At 40.7% G+C, this 22,283-nt stretch overlaps 3 protein-coding genes across 4 annotated transcripts; 1 reads left to right on the top strand and 2 right to left on the bottom strand.

Annotated features, from left to right (window-relative positions):
- Positions 1-623: 623 nt before the first annotated feature.
- tmem240a (transmembrane protein 240a) lies at positions 624-13,393 on the bottom strand. Its single transcript, XM_037246455.1, has 4 exons — positions 12,633-13,393; positions 12,180-12,286; positions 7,320-7,528; positions 624-2,854 (listed from the first exon to the last, which is right to left on the bottom strand). Exons 1-4 carry the CDS (start codon positions 12,687-12,689, stop codon positions 2,700-2,702), a joined length of 528 nt encoding a protein of 175 aa, XP_037102350.1. The 5' UTR covers positions 12,690-13,393; the 3' UTR covers positions 624-2,699.
- Positions 13,394-14,337: 944 nt separating this feature from the next.
- On the top strand, positions 14,338-18,444 carry otud3 (OTU deubiquitinase 3). Of its 2 annotated transcripts, none has more exons than XM_037246452.1 (6): positions 14,338-14,451; positions 15,093-15,318; positions 15,697-15,845; positions 16,202-16,314; positions 16,427-16,549; positions 17,159-18,444. In XM_037246452.1, the coding sequence occupies exons 2-6, from the start codon at positions 15,107-15,109 to the stop codon at positions 17,312-17,314; spliced, it is 753 nt and encodes a 250-aa protein (XP_037102347.1). In that variant the 5' UTR covers positions 14,338-14,451; positions 15,093-15,106; the 3' UTR covers positions 17,315-18,444. The 2 variants fall into 2 exon arrangements, with proteins under 2 accessions (XP_037102347.1, XP_037102348.1); XM_037246453.1 differs by lacking the exon at positions 14,338-14,451 and adding an exon at positions 15,508-15,628 and having other exon boundaries at positions 15,207-15,318.
- A 1,262-nt stretch (positions 18,445-19,706) lies between these two features.
- On the bottom strand, positions 19,707-22,192 carry bcas2 (BCAS2 pre-mRNA processing factor). The gene is made up of 7 exons (XM_037246454.1): positions 21,986-22,192; positions 21,162-21,254; positions 21,006-21,076; positions 20,740-20,901; positions 20,597-20,647; positions 20,437-20,517; positions 19,707-20,358 (listed from the first exon to the last, which is right to left on the bottom strand). The coding sequence occupies exons 1-7, from the start codon at positions 22,076-22,078 to the stop codon at positions 20,232-20,234; spliced, it is 678 nt and encodes a 225-aa protein (XP_037102349.1). The 5' UTR covers positions 22,079-22,192; the 3' UTR covers positions 19,707-20,231.
- Between the last annotated feature and the right edge of the window lie 91 nt (positions 22,193-22,283).

Raw genomic sequence — 22,283 nt, 5'->3', positions numbered from 1 at the left:
ATCTAAAAAAGAAAAAGGTTGCCTAGGAAATTACTCCTAGCTGTCTCCGACTATGACTGTTCTGTGGTACGCTCAATTAAATATGATTAGAGATATACAAGTCTACCTTGTTTGTATTATTTTAGGATTTACTTTTTGTTTTGGTTAACTAAAGCTTCCAATGCTAGGAATAACTGATATGTCCTATAGTAATTGAAAGCATCATGTGCCACACCCTCTCTTACGACACGAAAACGAAGGTGAGTTACGTCATGTGTACTGGTCGTCTGTTTACGTCACTTTAGTAACCAGAGCGTACTTCATAGTGTTAATGCATATATACATGCATTTAAACTATGTGGCTGTAAGATATATTTAAATATATATCCTCATCATTATTTTCATTTGTTTAAAATTATATGAGTTGTAAATAAATAAATACATTCCCGCTTGTACACAATTCAGTCTAGACTAAAGTTCAAAGGTCTAATCTATAAAAGCCACATTTTTACCATATGGTCCAGTACTAGGATGTCAGTGTGTCTGGGTCCACCCGATTGCTGTTGATTCTGATTGTAATGATTTCCATTTCTATTTATAGTAGCACGTAAGTATAATTATGAGTACTGACACAATCAAACATCAGAGGTCACTGCTGTGCTTCAATAGCACTTTTAATAAAACAGACATTTCATCCTCACAACAGCAATGTCTGGACATCAAGAGGGTGGGCGAGCGGGGATCTGGTGAGGGTTCCCTGCGCTTAATGGCTGATGGTCAGAAGTGAGAGGTGATTACATAAATGTGTGCGAGCACTTTCGGGTCACTGCTGAAATGCTTACAGCATGTTATCGATCGTAAACGTCAGTTTCACAGATGTCACATAGTACATTACCTGCTGCAAAGGTGTTGTGTGAAGTTTACAGTGTCAGTGACACAGAAGTCATGACTCAAAGCATAACTTTTTTTCTGAGGGGGGTTATCTATTCAATCAATTATTCCATTGATTATTCCAATAATCTGATCAAATATTATTTTGCATAAAATTGTACTTCAAAAATATTTTTGTTCCTGATTAATATTTATTAATCAATTATTGTGTATTTTGTATTGTTTAGTGATAAAAAAAAAATGTTGAGCAATATCACACAAGTAGAATAGAAGTTGGCCTCATCAAACTTTTTGAAACTGATCCAGTTACTGATTTGGTCATTGTTATACAAATTGAAAACAGATATTTGTGAATAGTAAATTTGATTAAACACCAAATATAATTAGTCTGCTTTCATGAATGACTACAGAAATCATTGATTAAATCAATAATACATCAATTTCTATAATTACTGTTGACAGGTGAAAATCAGATCACTTGATCAATTTTGACAATGACGTTAAACAAATAATTGATTACTAAAATACACAGTAGATTAATTTGATGATCAATTACGTGTCAATTTATTGACTAATTTGGACACTTTTAGTGTGGAGTTTATCCTTGTGTACACCGTACACATTGATCAGTTGTGAAACATGGGAAACAAATGACCACTTAAAGTGCCTGTAAAGTGAAAATAAATGTCTTTTAAATGTAATGCATAACAGACGGTTGTTAACCGTCGTCTCAATCTTTGCCGTTGTCTCCATCTTTGAAACGTTGTGGACATCTATGATCAATGTGTGAAAGCACATCCTGCTTATGTCAACTCATTTCTGTGTGAGCCGCAAAAATATATTCACTAAAAAGCCTTCCAATATCTTCAAATATGTTAAATGTATTTGAAAACATTTTACAGAGCTTTTATTCTTTTACAGGGTTTTTATTCCTCATGGGAGGTATCGGGAATTATTTCATTAGTTTGGGTTATCTTGGGTAGTTCTGCTTGAGCTTTGTGAATTCTGCTTGGCCAACAGCCTGTAAACAACAGTGAGAAAATGAAAAGGGGTCTACATACATAAAAACTAAAAACTTCCGTGTATTCTCCGAAATAATAAAGATATGAAGCAAAGAGAACCCAAACCACAACCCTTGTCGTGCATTCCCCTTCAAATATTTACATGAAAAAGAAAATATTACATTCAGTTAATTCACTATAAAGCTAATTTGTCTGTGGCTCTTCTTTGGCCGTATTTCACATGGTTTCACATCCATTTTTAAAACAGACTTAGCTTCCTCTTCCATTGCTGAATTCTGGACCTAGCAAGCCAATCATTTCGTGAGGAACAAGTCATCACCCCCCTGTTTTTTTTAACCCCTCTGGTCCATATTTTTACATATCTACACAAGCAGCAATCTAACATCACAAAAACCCACCCACCCAGGAATTGCATTCACCCCCCGCCCACACCTCCCCAAAGCAACAAGTCTCCCACCCAAAATAAAAATGCAAACACTGCCCACGTCATACCCTGTTCTAAAAGAGCATGCCAAGTTAAACAATGAACACAGAAAATGTCTCTATACAGGAAAAAAACCACCCTTAAAAATGTTTTGTTGTTGTTGTTCCTGCTCCCAAAATGTTGGACCTGACTTCATTTGGGACTTTCTCTGGGGCTGATGGGAGCCTGCATCTGACTGAGGAAAGTTCTCTTAGGGCTTTTTAGAGGGCAATGTTATCAGGGTGGTGTGCGGAGATTCCCGTGAGGCCACCTGCCGTGAGGTTTAGGGGCGGGTGAAAAGGAAAATTCTGGACTGGTTGGTTGGTTGTGTTTCTGTTGTTGAGTCAGAGGTGACGGGGGCTTGGGTGGCCATTGTGGTAGAGCTTCTGCTTGATGTGCACCATGTTGCCACTGGAGTCGTCCAACTGTCGGAGCTGGGCCCTACGACGCAACTCTCGAAGGTTGCAGAATTGCGGCAGCCAAGACCAGGACGGCGTATCTAGAGAAGAGACGAGAGATGATACGATGCTCTCATGACACTGCGCAACAATTTTCTTAATCAAAGATGCAAATAAACTTTGGTAAATTGATGTAAAATGTTTAATAGTATTACTATTAGTAATATTTATTTATTTATTAGTGCTTAGATTCAGCAACAGGTGTGATATTCTCTGCAACATTACAGCTATAAATAATGGGTAAAATATGTATTGCACAGGTTTATATCGGTCAAACTGAAAAACATAAAATGAAAATATCTCAAAAGCCCCATGTACTAGAAAAAAAAAAGTGAAAACATTTGGATTGTCCAACGCTGTTCCGAGACAATTTTGAATTTTACTCACCATCGGATCAAAAAGGTATTTGGTCCAATAGGAAATCAAACATCACTAGTGGTTATGATTCTACTTTGTACAACTGGTACTGGCCAAAACTTAAGTGCGCGATTTAAAACTTAAATTGCAAGTGAAAGTGAATGTTGAAAATGTACCGGGGACATTAAAATGCCATGTCATATCACATGAGCTTTCACAACAAAAACTGTGTTTCCGAGTAAAGTGCGATTGTGTTTCCGGGTAAAGTGAGATTGTTCTTTCACTGATTACTCTTCTTTGCAGCTTTTTGTGCGCTGGAAGGGGCTACTTGCACAAAATGACCCAGAATCGCTCACATGATAGTTTTACTCATTTGCGCAGCATAAAAATGACTTATTGCACTCGCACAGACTTTGGACTGGAGTCGCTGAGGTCGTTTAGCCCCCTGGCTTTATCATCGCTCTAATAACATTTAATTCTGGGAAGTACAAGGGAGCTTTCTCACACTGCCACGGTGCACCGTCTTGGATCTATTTCTTATGATATCCTATCATATATATGAAGGTTGAAATTATATTTCAGCCCGGCAGCCAAAAGAACTTTTTTGTGTTCACATGAAGGAAATGAACCTTGACTGTACAATTTCTGAACAAAAAGGAAGTAGAGTGAAATGTTGATGCCTTGAATTATTGCTATTTTTGACAAAAAGTTGACATTTGGTAATCTAGTAGTAGTGCCTGGGGAAAACCCTGAATCTCAGAATTCAAAATGCATAAAATAAAGCCCAATAAAGATAAGACCATTTGCCAGCATAAAAGCCGCACAGTCAACGACCAGTGGCCACACGGGCCGGGGGCCGACCGACACTGAATAATTTTGGAGGTGTGAGGTGAGGAGTGGGGCAGACATTTTCACTTGTCAGGTTCTAAAGTGAAGGAGGTGAAGCGAGGCCCCGGGAGACAGGAGGAGGGAAGGGCCTAGACCGCAAATGGCCCGGCTAAAGGATGAGTGGCAAGAGGAGGCGAAGCGGAGGCTATAGCGGTGAAGTTTAGCGAGGATGGAGTGTGTGTGCGGGATGGAGAGAGGGGGGGAGTTATTTATAGCTGTGAATGGGCCATGCTGTCCACAAGGACTGCTCTGAAGGGTATCTGGGGGCAAACAAAGACAGATCCCTCATTTGAATAAAAGCATGAAGATGACAATGCATGGCTTGGAAAACTCAATTTACTATTTTTTTTTTATCATTTCAAGTTGAGGGGAAGTACTTTACCGTTATTGTCTTGTTCTTTTTTCTTCTTGGTGTTATGAGATGTTTACAGAAAATGAAGAAATGGGGCACAGAGCCAATCACAGCGTTTGTGTGCGTTCGTCTGCATGTGTGTGTGTGTGTGTGTGTGTCTTCCTCACTTGCCATTCCAGCTGTTCACTCGCTCTTATTCTATTTTTAGAATTGGGTGGAGGAGAGAGTGGTGTGTAAGTGGGGGTGGGGCTGTGACAGCACCTTCATCCTGAGCATCCCTCCACCTCCACCAACACACGTACACTGAAAGCCTTCCTCTTGTTGTCGGCCTCACCTCCACTTCATCGCTGTGTGGCTAAATGCGTGTGACCCAGCATAAGCGTCTCGCACACACACATAAAGGCTTATACACAGGGGGCATTCCCGCCCTGCACAAAAAGGAACACTCTTCATACTATCTGGATGTTTTTGCATTTCCCACAACTGATGCATTGATTCTTGTGATTCTGAGTGTCCTAATGTCTTCACCCTTAAAAATGCAGAACTAAAGACAACCCAACACAACAACAAAAATGAGCTGTTTTGGGCTAAAACCAAACTGGGTTGTTAACCCAGCATTTTTAAGGGTGTACATGCATGTTTTTGAAATGTGGGAGGAAGCCATAATATTTTACATTTTGTTATTCCCGATGGAAAAGGTTCGTTTGGCCCCGCCCCAAAGTTGGAGGTTAATCAGTGTCACCAACCTTTCCAGTAATTTTAAAAACTGAGGAACTGAGGCCCTAGCTTGCACAGAATGTTCACTCATCTCTTTTTGTGGAACTTCCTGCCAGTTTGTGCCAAACGACTGAATGCATTCCATATTTAGATGCGAAAGCAGATGGTGGTTCAAACCTAAGAACATTGTGGATGTTTTATTATCCAGCTCACTGGCTATTGTGCAATCAGAGAGCACATTGAACAGCTATAAGGGAAAAAGGAAATAAGAGCTCAACTATCATGCTTAATTGGATTCAAACATATGGCATGAAAAAATATATGCAAATATGATGATGCAGATTGTGGGACTGGGGTTACTTACAGGACATAAATACACAAACGAGGGTACCACAAAATGGTAGTAAGATGGGGCAGCAAGGCCTTCCTTGATGGCCTAAACAATATCGGGAGCGATGACTTACATGTGCAAACTAAATTCACAAAGTTGTATTAATTTACAGTGAAGACTGAGACTATGATTAGAAAAAAAATCCAACTGATTTCCACCCGAAGACTTGTAATTATCAATAGTCGCCACAAGACAGCGAAAAATCACTTTTTTTTCTATCAGGCAAGGAGTGTTGGATTTTTTCCCCTCCAATCAAATGTCAATTTCTGTGTGCAGCCATGTCAGTCTCTCCTGCCCAAGGCCTTCAGAAAAACTAGTGCTGGCCAACCTCACATGGGGTTCCACAATTGTACTGTTTAAGGATTTGGAACATCCATCAATGTATTTTCTATACTGCTTATCCTGTTCAACATTACGGGGAGCTCAAGCTAGCTGACTATAGGTGAAAGGCAGACTACACCCTGGAGTGGTTGCAGGGCACAAAATGTATGAAACACACAACCATTCACGCTCACATGCGCTTTATCACTGAGAAGGAACTGAACCCCCGTTGCCCGTGCCAAAGTCAGATGAATGAAAGTCAGTGACTGATTCGAAGCATAGCTGTACGTTTTGTAACTACAGAAAGTACAAGGAAGTTACATTGAGGTCAAACAATTAGTCCCATGGGGCACTGAACTGTCACTCATCGTAAAGGGCTTCACTCTCTTGACTTCAGTGTGCAGCGTGGGTTCATGTCGGGCCTGAATGTGGGTGTGAATGATTGTCTGTCTCTATTTGTGCCCTCAGTTTGACTGGCAGCCAGTCCAGCAGAGTGGAGTCTGCCTTTTGCCTAGAGTTAGCTGGGATAGACTCCAAGATAAGCATTACAGGGGATGGATGGATGGATGGATGGATGGATGGATGGATGGATGGATGGATGGATGGATGGATGGATGGATGGATGGATGGATGGATGGATGGATGGATGGATGGATGGATGGATGGATGGATGGATGGATGGATGGATGGATGGATGGAAATTGAACTTTTGAGGAACAGAAATGAGTGACGTAGTGGTCATTACAGCTCTGAAAAAAAGTGCACTGTAGAGATCTTGCTCCAGAGTGAGCTCACAAAGTGCCATTTGAGCAATATTAGAACTGACAAGGTTATTCAAATGAATGATCAATTGTTTTGACAGCAGATAATCATCAGCAAGATAAAATTTCCATTCTCTCTGCATGTCTGCACCCTAACTGTGTTTCGGTATCTACTCAACCCTTTAAGAAAAATATATATCTAGTCTGACATGTTGTTCAGCGATCAACTTGAGAAAATGAAAGATGCGAGATAACTTCACGGATTTTTTTTTGGACTGTAAACCCAAGTCGCAACATTCTTTCCCCAACTTTTAACCCTTGCAGTCTAATTCGCGATGGATTTTCCAAATCCCAGCAGTATCACATTCTTGTCTATTCTTAGCTTCTCTTTAAGGACAAAAAATGTGTTTAACTGTCAATGATATTTTTTTATGAGCTCCATATCAAATTGTTAACTGCTGACATTTTTAAATCAACACACCTCGAAGAATTCGGACTGGTATTCAGATCAGCTCTACCTAAGCTCGTAGACCTATCATGTCAAATGCAATTTGATATTGTAGCAGTGGTGCTAGCTGTATTTTCGCACCTCTTTTACTAAGTGCCTTGTTTACTTTTTCCAGTGAGGATGACGTGTTCTGTTCAAGCTCGATCTTCAGTATTCAGAGTCAGACTGTGCAGTGGGAGCCAAGCGGGTCTGAAACCAAAGGGCATCTTACCGTAGTAGCGGCTCGACCTCCAGGCCCTGACGGCGCAGTGCAAGACGCCATCCAGCCACAGCAAGAGCCAGCTGATGCAGAAGCCCAGCAGCAGGCCCAGCATTAAGTCCATCTCTTGCTTGGTCACACTGTCACTTACAAAGTAGTTCTCTGAGGAGTCCACCAGGGAATGGTCCCCATCGTACGGAATGACATAGTGCACATGATGTCTGTAAGGAAAGACACACGCCTGTTAGAGCGACTGTGTGCTATGGAGAGTACTGTTCAGGAGGCTTAAAGAGAAATTCAAGTCAAGAAATGTTTTTATCCATTTCGGGGCGGCCATTTTTGTCTTGTTAAGATGACCCCTTAACTTTAACTAGAGGCAAGTCAAAGTCAAAAGTTTGTCAACTGCAAATGACATTGCAGTGTCTAACCACAGCCACGGCGCAAATATTTTCGGCTTCATGCCAAGAGATGTTGTCAACTTGAGCCTTTAGGCACTTTGATGTCATTTTCACTCGACAGCAAGTGACCGCCCCCTGAGATGAATAAAAAAATTGCGAATTTTTCTGCTTGATTAATTTCTCACAAATACAAAATTAATCAGAATATCATCTTTAAACTAGAATTTGTTTTACTTAACTTCCACTTTAAGACGTCGATAATGTTGTTATGACCTCTTTGACACCTAAACCATCATTACGTTAGTCACATACAGTTGATAGCAATATTTAACAATGCAGCCCATAGAAATGATCCCCCTTAAATCGTAATACTAATAATGTCATCGATCCATCGATCCATCGATCCATCCATCCATCCATCCATCCATCCATCCATCCATCCATCCATCCATCCATCCATCCATCCATCCATCCATCCATCCATCCATTTTCTGTACAATTTGGAGCCTATCCCAGCTGACCTTGGGTGAGAGGCAGAGTACACCCCAGATTGCTTGCCAGTCAATCACAGGACACATATAGACAAAAAGTTGCACTTACATTCACACCATCACTGAATGAGCTGAACCTCGACACCAAAAATGATATAGTAACATACACTGTTGCCTATAGTTATGGTAATTAAAATGAACACTGTCTTAGCAATCCGTTTTCCTACAGCACTTGTTTTTATTAAGGTCACTGGTAAACTGGAGACTAAGCCAGTCAATCACGTATAGACAACCATTCACGCTCACATTCACACCAGTGGACCAGTGTCCTCAATGAACCTAACAAGAGCTGAGATACAAACACAGAAACCTCACTGACACAAAAATAAAGCTTATACTTAGCTGATGCTACTGAGAAATTGACAAGGTCCCCAAACCTACTGTATGTAGCACGGGGTGGATTCAAATACAAAACCTCTGTGACAGTGAGGAAGACAGGCTAACCACTCAACCACGGCACTGAACTTACTAAATCCAAATTAGAAACTTTTCTTCTTACTGTCACTGTGGACCTCCCTGTATTCCCTCGTGTTCCCCCAATGTCATCCCTCTCTGTCACTCCAGGTTTCCTTTTCCCTAGTTGCCTTGGAGTCTCTAGAGTCTTATTGTGTTTGATAAACTTCTTTTGAGTCTTATTGTGTTTGATAAACTTCTTTTGAGTCTTTGATAGTTTGTTCCTCCTAATTCTTTTATGTGTGGCTCTCGCTTCAACTTTTGATCATTATTCAGCTGCTATTTTCGTAGTCAGCTGTTGATTCCCATTTGAATTGCATATACAGCATACAAATTGGAAATCTTATTCCTGTAGATCAAATGGTTCATTCTCTTGGTAGGAAGCGCCACCACGGTCCATAAACACCAAAACATATTTCCACATAATTTGGTATACCATAGATTGACATCATTGTCATTCAGTTTCGCACTGAGAATCTGATTGAAATGAAATAGCATCTTGACATGCAGTACTGTGATATGAAAATAAATTCAAGTGTGGTAGTGCAAGACTGTACTGGTGTTGAATATTTTTTTTATATGTTAACAAATGTGTTATTCTGATTTCTCTAATAAAGTGAAAACAGAATACGTATTGAAATTTAAAATATGTACACAAAATGTTATCTTATCTTATTCTGATATTTGGTAACACATTTAAAACAATACTCTTATTGTATACAATTTTAATAGAATATTTAGAGGAAAATTGAGTGGCAGCCAATGGATGCCAGGTTTCATCTCATAACAGAGCAGTGTAGGTTGCCAAGTGAAATGACACTGACTGTGTCCTCCAGGCTGACAAGGTGAAGCGTGTGGGCACCGTGACTCGTCCACACTCATCAGGTGGACCAGCGTACATCTGCACGAGTCACGCGCCAGACAAACTGACCGAATAGCGATGGAGCAGGCATTCATGTGTGTACTCCAGTGATGTAAGTGATTAATACTCAGCTTTAATCGACACTGTTAATTTATCAGTGGTTGTAGTTTGCAGTATAAGTAATCTATTGTGTGTAAAAGGAACCTCTGAAGAAGAATGCCCCCTGTCGGTTGGGTTTTAATTTTTTTTTGTGCAAAGCCTATTGTGAAAAAAAGCAGCATCCACAAGGGGTGAATAAAAAGAATGTGCATCGGATGTTAAGTGAAGTAAGCAAACTGGTTTCTAAAGCAGTAAAGGTTTTCAGCGTCACTTCTTTTTAATGTCAGGGTGCACTGCTTGATTGTTTGTTCTCCTGTGATTAACTTCTTGCATTTGTGCGATTTAAAAAAAAAAGTTTAAAAAGTGAGATGAAATGTTTTTACAACTTTATCTTTAGCTTTATTTTGTATACAGCACACCTACTCTTTGGCATAAATGTTGACCTAGCCTAGTCCTTCTCAAATGGTGAGGCGTGCCCACAATGCCGCAGGCGTGCCTCCGACCCCAGGAAACGTTTTTTCGGCTTTCTTTAAAATGTAATTACACATCTACTGACACTCTGATGAAGGCGGAAGTACAAGCCGAAACATGTCAGGTAATGCACCTAAAATAATTTGTTTGAAATAAAAGAACCAGTGAAGTGATTAAAAAGGAAAAACAAAATGAACTTAGTACAACTACACATCTACTGCACTAGGTGGCAGTAGCGCTCTCATAGTTAGAGTGCACTGGGAGTGTTAGCACTAAGGAATAGTTTTGTTTTCTAAAATCACCACGCACAAGGAAAAACAACCAATCCAGGGCTCCAGATTAACTTTTTTATTCCATTATGTGCATTCGAAGAAGGTCAGAGGTCAGACTTATCCCATTCGGATTTTCCCAGTTGTGATCTCAAAGCGTTCGAGGCGAATGTCAACAACAAACATGGATGATGCTGATAAGATTGTTTATTGTTCTCGTTTATTACAACATATTTTGACCTCCAGCAAAGTGTGAGGGGCAGACTAATGTTTTCTTGATTATTTTAGGGGCAAAATGCAACCATTTAGGGACAGTCAGGAGCCCTGCAATTGGAGAAAGAAGGAATGACTGATGAGGTGTCAATTATCTGTCAAACACCCCCCTCAGCACCAGGCTGTTACCCCTGAAAATTTTTAATGAATGAAGAATATTAATTGTATCAATTTGAAGTTTTATTCATTGAGATGACGTGGGATGTTCCCACGAGTGCATAACAAAAGATTGACACTTCAAAAGTCTTCTATTTCTGATTTTTTATACATCGTCCGGTGCATTAGTCTTATATATCAAATTACAGATGGGGACAGAGACTGCAGCATTTTTTTCCCCAACAGATGAGATTCATCATTTATTCAATTTCTTGTCTACTTGATTTGATCATCTGTAGTCAAAACAAACAATCACTAGGCGACAAAGTTTGAGATGAAAACAAGCCTATGAAAAAGGTGTCACTGAAATAAAAGGGCACACTCAACTTTTGGTTGCACGTGAATAATATGTGGTAAATTGATGTAATTTTCTACTCTTTTCCTAAACAAATATTCATATTATGTTAATTTAAGACATCTTGATCATGTGCAATATGTACTTGTCTGAATTAAGTACATCCAAAGTATCCAAAGATTTTTTTTCAGTGTTCAACAAACTTCTGTATTCTATGCACATGCGAGGCACTGTAAATTTGATCTCTGAGAAAAGTGCTACATAAATAAAAATGAGCTACCTAAGTAGGTCAAAATATTGCAATTGAGGGCTCAACAGCTTTGTGATGCAATGCTGTTGAAAACCCCAATCATTGTAAACATGATGTTAAATTAACAGCATTATTATTTGTGCTAAAGCATATTGTTTTTCCGCACAGCACTTGCGTCGATTCAAATTAGAGCACTTAATGCTGTAGGAAGTACAATGCTATAGACGCAGCCTGCTGTTTTAATGTCAAATTCAGTGTGAATGGATGCAACAGTGCAGAAAAGAGGACAATGTCTGCCCTGCAGTATCTGACACCCTTCCAGTTAATAGAAATGCATTCTTCTGCATCTTAATGAATACATGGATGACTTGATTGCTGCTGCTACCCCACCAAAACACTCAACATTCCACTCTCTTTTAGCACATCTTCAACCACATCCACCACCCTATAATGTAGCGAGCTTTATTTTTGAGGCCCGTATAGAGTGCATGTGCACTTGAAGCTCACACTCCATCACCTATTTATGGCGCCTCCGACACACACCTTGGCAAGACTGCATGCAGCAAAGGCGTATACAGTCGACGCATGCAAAACACGCCTCGGCCAGCAGTACATGCTTTCGGTGTTGGAATACGCGCAGGCAGTAGACAGCTTTGCGGAGCTCCATCGCACCCAAACCCCCCCTCCCGGGCCTACCCCGGGCCTCCTCATAACAAATCGACGGGTAAAGCATGAAAAAGAGCATCGCGCGCACGCACGCTCGCGCGCGTGCACACACACGACGGCGTTTATTACCTCCCACAGTTGCAGTGACAGACGCGGTCCTCCCCTCGTAGATGTGGCAGGATGTAGTTGTGAAAGCGATCCAGTAGTGCGTTCATGTCCATTAAACAGGCGATCGCCTGAAAACACACATGCCAGTGAGCTGGGACATGACGAGAAGGGGGGGGAAAAAAGATCTAAATTATCTCGCAGATGAATATTAGCCGAAAATAACCCTCACGGGGAGAGGTTAAAAAGAGAGAGAAGACCCTCCAGATTCTAAGATGAGCAGGAGGATGGAGAGGATGTGGAGGGGAGGGGGGGCATGGATGAAAATGGATTATTTATTTATGAAGGAAGGTGATTATAAAGGCAGGCAAACTTAAATTGAGCGGCTGTAAGGTTGTATTTGATTCAACTCAATTTCGTAGAGCACTACCACCACCACCACCATCCATGGGAGGCATGTGTAGGGTGTAGTCTTACCATAACAACTGAAGCACCCAGAATCATAAAAATCATGGTGGTTGTGATCATATGCATCCAAACTTCCCAACTGGCCCGCCACCACTCGTCCTCTCTCTCTCTCTACTCCGGCTGGGCTCTGCAGGGCTCTCCCTCCTCATGGAGCCGCTTCACAGCCAGCCCCTGGCTCCCGGTGTAGGCTACCCGGGGTACCCCTCCCACCCTCCCTTCTTTCCTCCTCCGGTGTCCTCTTCCGTTCTATACGGCAAGCAGCAGTGGGCCCTCGCCGTCCAACGACACCCCCTCCCCGGTGTCTCGTATGCGGCTGCCTCCTAATTAAGAATGCAAAAGGATCCGGTCTTTTCTCAATCCATCTTGAAAATCAAATGGAGAAAATGAAAGGGTATCCTCGCAAAAAGGGGGTGCTTCGCTATCCGTTCTCCCTCGGCCCGGGATATTCCACCTCAGTACCGGCAAAGTCTGTCCTCCATGGGGCCAAAACGATGACTTTCCTCCGGATGGATGTGTCAAAGATGCGCACCGACGACTCTTCTCTCAGCCGACATGGGAGTCTCAATCTGCGAGCTGGCTTGACTCACGCTGCGCCCCAAGTCCTGGTCCGAATCAAGCTGTATCGACGCCCGGAGCCACACGCACATGACGAGACTAACCCATCCTGGACCCTCAGCAGCAGCAGCAGCAGCAGCTCAGACCAAGACCAGCACCCACTCCCACGACGGTGCGCGCGCGCCACTGCATGGTAGTGGGCGGCGGTGTGGAGGGAGGGAGGGAGGGGGTGAGGAGGAGTGGGCAGGACATTCACTTCATTATAATGGTACACTTGCTCAATGCAAAATGTCTGCATTTTTAAATTGTGTTTAGCGCCAAGACACGGGTGTTCAAACTACAGCCCGTGGGCAGTTGCGTTTGCAACCGCAACATTTGCTAAAAACAATATTTGACATGGATCGGAGTATTCACTTTTTTTTTTTAAAAATTGAAGGATGGTGGTGGGGTCATCAAAATTGTGGCTGTAACAATAGAAAACTGTCCTGAATCATTCCACTTCACTCGCAAGTCTCCATTCTCTGTCCTTTGTTGACATTTATTGGCAGTCCAATCTGTTCACTCTTTTTTTTACTTTACTCAATGTGCTATACATACATTGATACAAATGTAAAGATGGGTCACTCGCATTCGGTTGACTGCTCTTCTGTTCAACCTAGGTGGCCAATGCTGATGACATGCATGGCCTTGAAACTACGAAATGCTCCTTTAGAACACCCACCAAGCGGTGGAGCTGTGCAAGTATGTACTGCATGCTTCTACTGATGCAATTTTTATGCCCTTGCCTCACTGTGAATTTGATTTAGTAAACATTAGGTCTATTGCGTCTCAGCCCACGCCTCCTCCACATCACATTCTCCAACAGTGTGGAGTCATCAGGAGGAGAAGGTGACGAGTAGATTTGCTAAGAGCTGAGAACAGAAGGTGGGCTGTTATTTTCTTTCTGAGTTAAAATAATAGCTAAACTGGACTCTCCTTCTTTAGTCAGTGTCTGCACAATTTGAATATTATAATGAATGTAATGTAACGCCTGATATAACAAAAGTGGCAGTGAAATGTACTTAGTGCATTGTATTGATAAATTAGTATCAAAAAGGGACTTTTGCAGAATTTGACTACACTACAAGCTAATTATTTTTACCTTGGAATGAAAGCGAACTGGGTTTGCTTTACTTCCGGGTGACGTATGCGGAATTACTTCCAACATTTCGAGTGACGTACCTGGACAACCAGAATCTTATGCAAACGCGTTTGACAACTAAATCGTGTTAAAGTAAGTAACTATTACAAACTGTATCTAATCCTCCATTTGTTTGTCTTTCGGAACAAGTTTGCTTTTCAATGATTTGTTACGTTATTACTAGTCGTGAAGTGCTACTTGCTAGCATAGCTGTGAAAGTTGATGCGATTGAACGCATGACTTTGCCAAACATGATCAGTTTTCTTTTACTATTGAACCTTATGGCGCTCATAGTTATTGAACAAAATGTACGTGCAATTAAATAATTGTTTGGCTTGTTAAAAAACATTACAATTGAACTAATAAGAAGTATACTTTTTCCTTTCCTCAAATGTCCTTTTGTTGTATTATTGAAGGAATAAATTGAAGCAAACCATCTCACCACATTATTAACTTCTATAAATAAAGCTAGATTGATTAATTTAGAAAAATATATATTTTACTGTTGTATTTTGTTTTACTCTTGTGCATTCAATAGTTGATTTTATATTGTATTTGTATTTCCTTTTTGGATATGTTTTACAAGATTGTTTTCAAGAAGTTAAGTAAAAAGTACAATCGATTATTTTATAGATACAGATTTATGTTATTTGTTTTAGATTTTGTCTCAGCAATCAGCTTGTTTTCATTGTTGCCCCACCTTGATTTCCCTAATTCTGTGACTGGTTTTGCAGAGCTGTCACGGAACATGTCAACAAAACACATAGGCAAGCCTTCACGGAGCAACAAGAGAAATGAACTGGAACGAAAGAGAGACGAGCGGTCAGCACGCCGGGCGCTCGCCAAGGCCCGTAAGAATCGACCTCAGGATGGCGATGATGAAGCAGCAGCAGAGTTTCTCAGTTTCTCCACTCAGCTGCAGGCAATGGGGCTGATGCTGAGAGAAATCCCTGGTGATGGGTAAGTTGCGGAAGTGACAAAGAAATGTCCTTATTTTTATGAACACATGCCTATTCATGAAATTTGTCTTGTGATGTGTCAAATTCCCATCACCATATTGAACAAACTCACATCGATAGTGGCCTACACTGGAGCATTGGGTGACGTGACTTTCTGGGAGCAGTTCAGGGTGTCTTTGTTTTGTTCAAGGACACCACAGCTGTGGGTCCGGGAGGGGGATCTTGGGGGTTTATAGTCCTTCGCCACATCCTCTCCAGCTCTTTCTGCTCAACAGTGGTGGGAGCGTTTTGCACTTCAGTAGATTTTTCAGGTACATGTACTTTTCAAAATTCATTTGTCTGACTGTTTAACTTTTTCGCCCTAAAATGTACCCTGCAGAAATTGTTTGTTCAGAGCTCTCGGAGACCAGTTAGAAGGTCATTCTCGATCTCACCTGGAGCTACGTCAGGAGACTATCGACTACATGATGTCCCATCGACAAGACTTTGAACCCTTTGTAGAGGACGATATCCCCTTCCTGGAGCACTGTAAGAAAATAACCCTGTTATTCAAACCCAGAACATTTGACTGTGAGGCATATTTGGTACAAGACCCAAATTAGACATTTTGTTCCTCGGAGACCCAAGCTTACTAAAATAGACCACATCAGCATCACGTCAACATAGAGCAATGATAGTAAGACAAAATAAAAGAAATGATTGAAGCAAAAAGCCTTTTGACAAGTCATTGTGCACTTGTGTCATGATCGGGGAAAATAGTTTGTATAGTATGTATACTTAGATAAAAACTAACGCATAACCAATTGTGGTTCCCAAGCCAAACTTTGGGAAACGTTGCATTTGTGAAGAGACAAAATGTATATACCTTTTCCTTTCACGCATAGTATCCAACCTGGCACAGCCTGGAACATTTGCAGGCAATGACGCTATCGTGGCTTTTGCTCGCAGTCAGCAGGTGAAAGTGGTCATCCATCAGCTGAACACACCACTTTGGGAGGTGAGGCCAGGACTGTTTTTTAAAAAAATATTTTTTTTGCAACTGCATGCAACCACATGTTATGCAAAGACTGTCTTCTCTCTTGATTTACTTCATTTTTTTTGGCTGGCAGATAAACGGTACGGAGAAGCAGATGTGTAGAGAACTACACATCGCATACCGCTATGGGGATCATTACGACAGCGTGAGGCGCATCGATGAGATCACAGAGTCTTGTGGTCAGATACGCATTCAGGTATATCTTGGACGCCACGAATAAAGTGTACTAGAGTAAAGGAATTTACAGCTCATAAATCCTGCAAAGCCACACGAGCAGTTTGATTTTCAATATTTCTGAATTGCAACAAAATAAAAAAACAACAGATGTTTTATCAGCCAGTTTCCATACTGCTTTTAGTCATTTGAAATATCTAATACTCAATTTGTTTTCTGAGATGCAGCATTCATTTTATGCAAATGATAATGAAAGCGCCCCCCCCAATGTATTGTCAAAATAAATTATATTTCAACAACCACAGTAATGCAAAGGGTAACCAGAGTTCTCCCATCAGATTGGGCCAGCAAAGGCCTGGTTAGAGTGAACCCTCACTATGCGCAAGGGTGAGCGATCGAGCTCATCTGCCAAAATCTGAAAATAATTGGCCGCTCCATAAAATGGGTTTGTAATTGTGTGTAGATGGCAGCAAAGCACTTCAAACAAAGAGGACCATAGCACTGGGCAACAGCAAATGTTAATCAGCAATCGCTTTGTGTCTTAACATTTATTCTTGATGTTGATTTAAAAATTGTTATTTTTTAAATCACATCCGGTTGATGAGATATTTTCATTTTTTGCCATTCTCAGGTGTCCAACAAGCAGAGAAAGGAGGACAAAAGACACAAGAAGAAGCAGCGTCAAGAGGAACGAAATAGACTCAAAGTCCTCAACAGACGCGAGCAGAACCAGAAACTACCAGAGGCTGTCACTTTAATACCAGCTCTAAACACGCTCAGTATATGAGACTGACATATAGACCAAAGAAAGAACTGCTGGTGAAGAGTGTTTTCTCAAAAGAACTTTGCACAGTCAAATTTGATGAAGAGTCTCCCAAGGTGACATTAAGAGTGCCTGCAAATATGGAGCTTGGAAAAGACACAGTGGGACAAACCTCCTCTTTGAGTATTCTTGTGTTTGTGCCAAGACCTGATTTTTACAAACATTAAGTTTGTGTGTGCACACACATAGGATTATTTCTTGAAACATGTTTTTCATGTCTTCATTTGCTGAAGACTGAATTCACTTTGATTCTCCAGATGAATTGTTTGTTCCATCTGACCAAAGGAATAAGAGCAGGAATCATACCACAAACCGTTATGCACCCCATTTATGAGGACTCATAATCTAAATGCAGATGATATACGTATTCATGTACAGTCAGACATTATTTATTTATCCAATAGTATTTAATTTTATGTCATCCAAGTTTATAGCAACACAACTGAGCATGAACAAATGGTTGCCCAATCTTTGTAAAATAAAGGGGTGGTGGGGGTGATCCATGAGTGTTTGCCCATTATTTAATACTCTGCAGTGGCATTCTTAAGGATAAAGTGCAGACTACTACCCAGGTTGGTCAACATAAGAGACACTAAACAGGTTACATTCTGGTAATTGTATTGTTTTTCGTAGTTAGTTCATCTGTCACTATGTTAGGGAATTATGAAGCGGCCAGGCTTTATAGTTTTCGCAGTGGTGTGATGGGCATGTATCTTTGTTTTTGTTTTTTTGGGGGTGGGGTGTCCCAGGCCATTTACCTTATTCTTATTGTCTTAAATACGAAACGACAAACAATTGTTCCATACACAAGAAGACAAAATGAATCTCGTTAACCAAAGTAAATCTTTTCTCTAACAAGGTGGACTAATTATGTTTTGCGTTTAGTTTGCAGGCTACTTTCTGGTTCATAGAGAACTGATGTAGACTTGATGTGGACTGATGAGGTGGTGTGGAATTACTACCAGCATTTTTTTGGTAGAATTCTTTCTTTTCTTTCTTGGTAGAGGTAAAATACACAACTCACAAAAGGCTTTGGATATTGGGCTATAAATTCAAATTTTGGGATGAATAAAATCCACAACTTTTACAGTTAAGCGATCATGACCTTTCTAATCGTTGGTAAAATTTTCTCTACTTTATGCACACTTTGTTCCTGCTATATTCTAAAAAGGGGATCCCAATGGTAAAAATGTGTGGGTTTTTTTTCCTCCAAGGACATCCACTTGTATGCCATTGCAATATGCATAGAAACAGTTTGGAATGTTCCTTTACTGGGACATAATTGCTTCACTGAATAATTTAAGATACAGTAACAGTGACACGCATGTTAGCACAATCTGTGAGTCGATGGGTGGTTGACCATGCAGTGCCTTTGGCTCTGGAGAAAATGATTCATTTTCAAGATTATATAAAGCAGGAGTGAGGAACCTTTTTGCTATCAGGACATTACAACATTTATGAAGAGCAATCGATACAATGATCAAACATCCATCCATCCATCCATTTTCTGAACCGCTTAGTCCCCACGGGGGTCGCGGGTGTGCTGGAGCCTATCCCAGCCGTCATCGGGCAGTAGGCGGGGGACACCCTGAACCGGTTGCCAGCCAATCGCAGGGCACACAGAGACAAACAACCATTTGCACTCGCACTCACACCTAGGGACAATTTGGAGTCTTCAATCGGCCTACCAAGCATGATTTTGGGATGTGGGAGGAAACCGGAGTGCCCGGAGAAAACCCACGCGGGCCCGGGGAGAACATGCAAACTCCACACAGGGATATTATATTTGGGTTTTTTTATTTTTAGACAAGTTTCAGAAGCATTGATTTGTCTTTTTGTTGTTGTTGTTGCATTAGGCCTACCAGCCCAAAATAGGGGTTGAGGGACTGTAACTCTACGGTTGTCAAGTGTAATGGAACGGAGGACGTGGAACCCCCTTGAGATGAAGCAGCATAACTCACTTAGCCCATTATTCCAGAAACATAACCTAATTAGAAACTATTGACTCTTAGCAGAACCATGCCAGTTTCATGTCATTGGAGATAAGAGTCATTGGACTGGGAGATGATATTAAACCTTGTCTCCCCACTCAGCTAATCTAATTGGACACCAGCAAGGAACACTGACCAAGAATAGCAAGTGGAGTCTGGTTAAGGTCAAATACATCAAGACAATATGGTATGTCAGGAAATGGAATATATAACATGCGTTACATTGATATCCTAGACCAGGGATCACCAATGTTCTAAAAATTGCTTAGTGGTGAAGGGACATTGTGACTTCCTAGGAATGTTGTAGAAGTGAATTATGGGCTGTGAAATACTTTTAAAAAAGAACAGGTTTCAAAAAATGGTTTAAAAAACAACAAAATGGGTTGTTTTTTAATCACAATGTTGGTTAATGAGTATTGATTAAATGAGGATAACACCACTTTAGTCATGGTGTGCAGTCTCGATTATCTTTTTACACAATGTCCAAACTTTGTCATTGTATCTTTTAGCTTGAAAAACAAAAAATTGTTTTGGCCAAAAATAGAATCAAATGTGCTTAATTGGACAGCTTCCACTGGCTTTTTTAAAACACATGAAACAGTGATAAGAAAAATGACCACTTTAGGAAATAAATGTTGACTTTATTAAAATGCCATAAAATAAAACTGTTGAAAAGAGAAATGATCAATGGCCCAGTGTCATCATTCGGATCTGCTCTTGACTGGAAATATGAAGTCATCCACCATCATAAACTTCTCTCCTCGGTCTGTTCTTGAAAAGGATTCACCTGTCCAAATGTTTGCTTTATTCCAGTTTGATTTGGTCATTGTAAAAAAATGTGACGCATCTGACAAACAATTAACAAATTTGAAGGTCATTGCGGGAGGACGTCAGAAATCTTGTCTAATGTTCTCCTTGTTCTCGTCCCCCTGCTGTTGCCTGAGCTGACCGATTTCATTTTCTAGATGTACGATGGCCCGCTCGATCTCGTAGTTCTTGCTGACCAGCGAGACCCAGCTGTTGAGGGACAAGATATGTCAAATCTTAGCCAACTAAGATACAAACAAATGAATTTCACTCAAATGCGTCACATACTTTGACTCCAGCTCTCGCAGTTTGGCTCCTCCGGCTAACTGGTCATTTTTCCGCTGCCAATTCAAAGCTTGAATTTGTTTCCTATGTGTGACAGAAGTCAAATGAACTGATAAACATGTATGCCTTCATTGAATAAAAACCTTTTCAGGCGACTGTTCACCTGAATTTCTGAAGTTCCTTTTGCGCTATCTCGATCATGAAAGCCAGGTTACTGAAGGAGGAGGAAGAATAAGGAAAGTCCTGGTTAACCACTTTTAGATCAAAGTTCAAAGCTGTCAATAGAGAGAGGTGACCATCACGTACTCATTGTAGACTTTCCATGCATTGGTTCCGTATTGCGACATGAGCTCCAAGTTCTCGATACGAACTGCCTGATGCTCCAGCTGAGCCATGGAGTTGTTTACACACTCCTGCCAAGCCGTAATGTCATTCTTCTGACCTGCAGAAGGTGCTGGCAGCTCGTACCTTCAGAGGAATGTCGACATCACATTAAGTTTTGTGTCTTCAAAGATTTTTTTCAGAAATTCTTGATCAGAATATTTTTATTTCCACAACAGTGCAAAACCCACCTCTTCATGCTCAGGAGCTCCATGGGTTGTCGCGCTGCGAGGCGATCAAATTCATTCTTCATAATTTCTGTCTGGGGGTGACGAGAGGCAAGGTTTTTACTCTTGTCACTGCAGGAGCTTTTAAGACAATTTTCGGGCCCTCGGGTGTTTTGTTACCTCGAAAGCAGAAAAGTCTGGAGTGGGCAGATAGCTCAGGTAGTTCTTGGTTGGTCTATATCTTCTGGTCTCCTCCTCCACCAATGCTGCAGCCTGAGAAACACAGATCACAAACACATGCCCTCTCAGAAAAATTTGCTGTGGGTGGTTAAAAATAGGTTTTCCAAATCTATATTTAGATATACAGAGGAAACCCCTTATTTGGCTCGTTTTTTATTTGATGCAGTACTTTTCTGCAGGTACCAATGGAATAACTTTAACCCCCCCAAAATTGTTGAAAGGTGGGTTTCTTTTTTAATACTGACATATCGTTTATTTTTTTAGGTATTTGATGTCATGCTACAAAAAGTTACTTCCAAATTGCACGATGCATAATAATATACTGCGATTTTTAAAAATAATTCCGAATTCATTCATTAACTGTATTGCTTACTCAGCTTGTGAAATCGTGCACTTTTTTTGTGTGATGTCGCTTTATAATTCGGTACTCACAATTGCGATGCCGCAAGGTCTCAGCTTTATTCATTTTCTTAAAAACTAATCACAGAAAATTCAATTGTTTTGAGTTTTAAACAAAGTGTAATTATTGTCCATTTTTAAAAGTATTTATATTGTATATATTATATATTGACAAAACTTAAAACACGTGTTTCTTATTCAAACACTTTTCAGTTACATTGGTCTCGCTGATAAAAAAACAAACAATATTGGTGTTATACTAAACTACTTGGCATGATCGAATGTACGCTAATAAATTTAATCGAATCTTAGCACATGCACAGCTTTAGCATAGTTGGTCTCCGTTTCCAGTAGATGTTACTCACAGCTTCTCTGACACCGGCGGCATCGTAACCTTGATCAAAATAAGGTAATGCATCAACAAACACTTCACCGGCAACTGAGGCAGTCCCAGACATGTTAAACAAGACACAATTGCTCAATAAACAATAAGAATCTCTTGATAAAGTGCGCCGTTTTTCTTGACGTGAGTGTATTTCCGGTTTGTTCTTCTTCGTCGTCGTCTTTTAATTTACTGGTCGATTACATATCTTTGGTTCATACCGCCGCCTATTGTACAGAAAACACAAAAGTGTGGACCTACCACTTAGCATAACATATATG

Source organism: Syngnathus acus, chromosome 2 (genome assembly GCF_901709675.1).
Source record: "Syngnathus acus chromosome 2, fSynAcu1.2, whole genome shotgun sequence".
Classification (NCBI taxonomy): domain Eukaryota; kingdom Metazoa; phylum Chordata; class Actinopteri; order Syngnathiformes; family Syngnathidae; genus Syngnathus; species Syngnathus acus.
The sequence above is the reverse complement of the archived record's forward strand: the minus strand, read 5'-3'. Positions and strand labels throughout refer to the sequence as shown.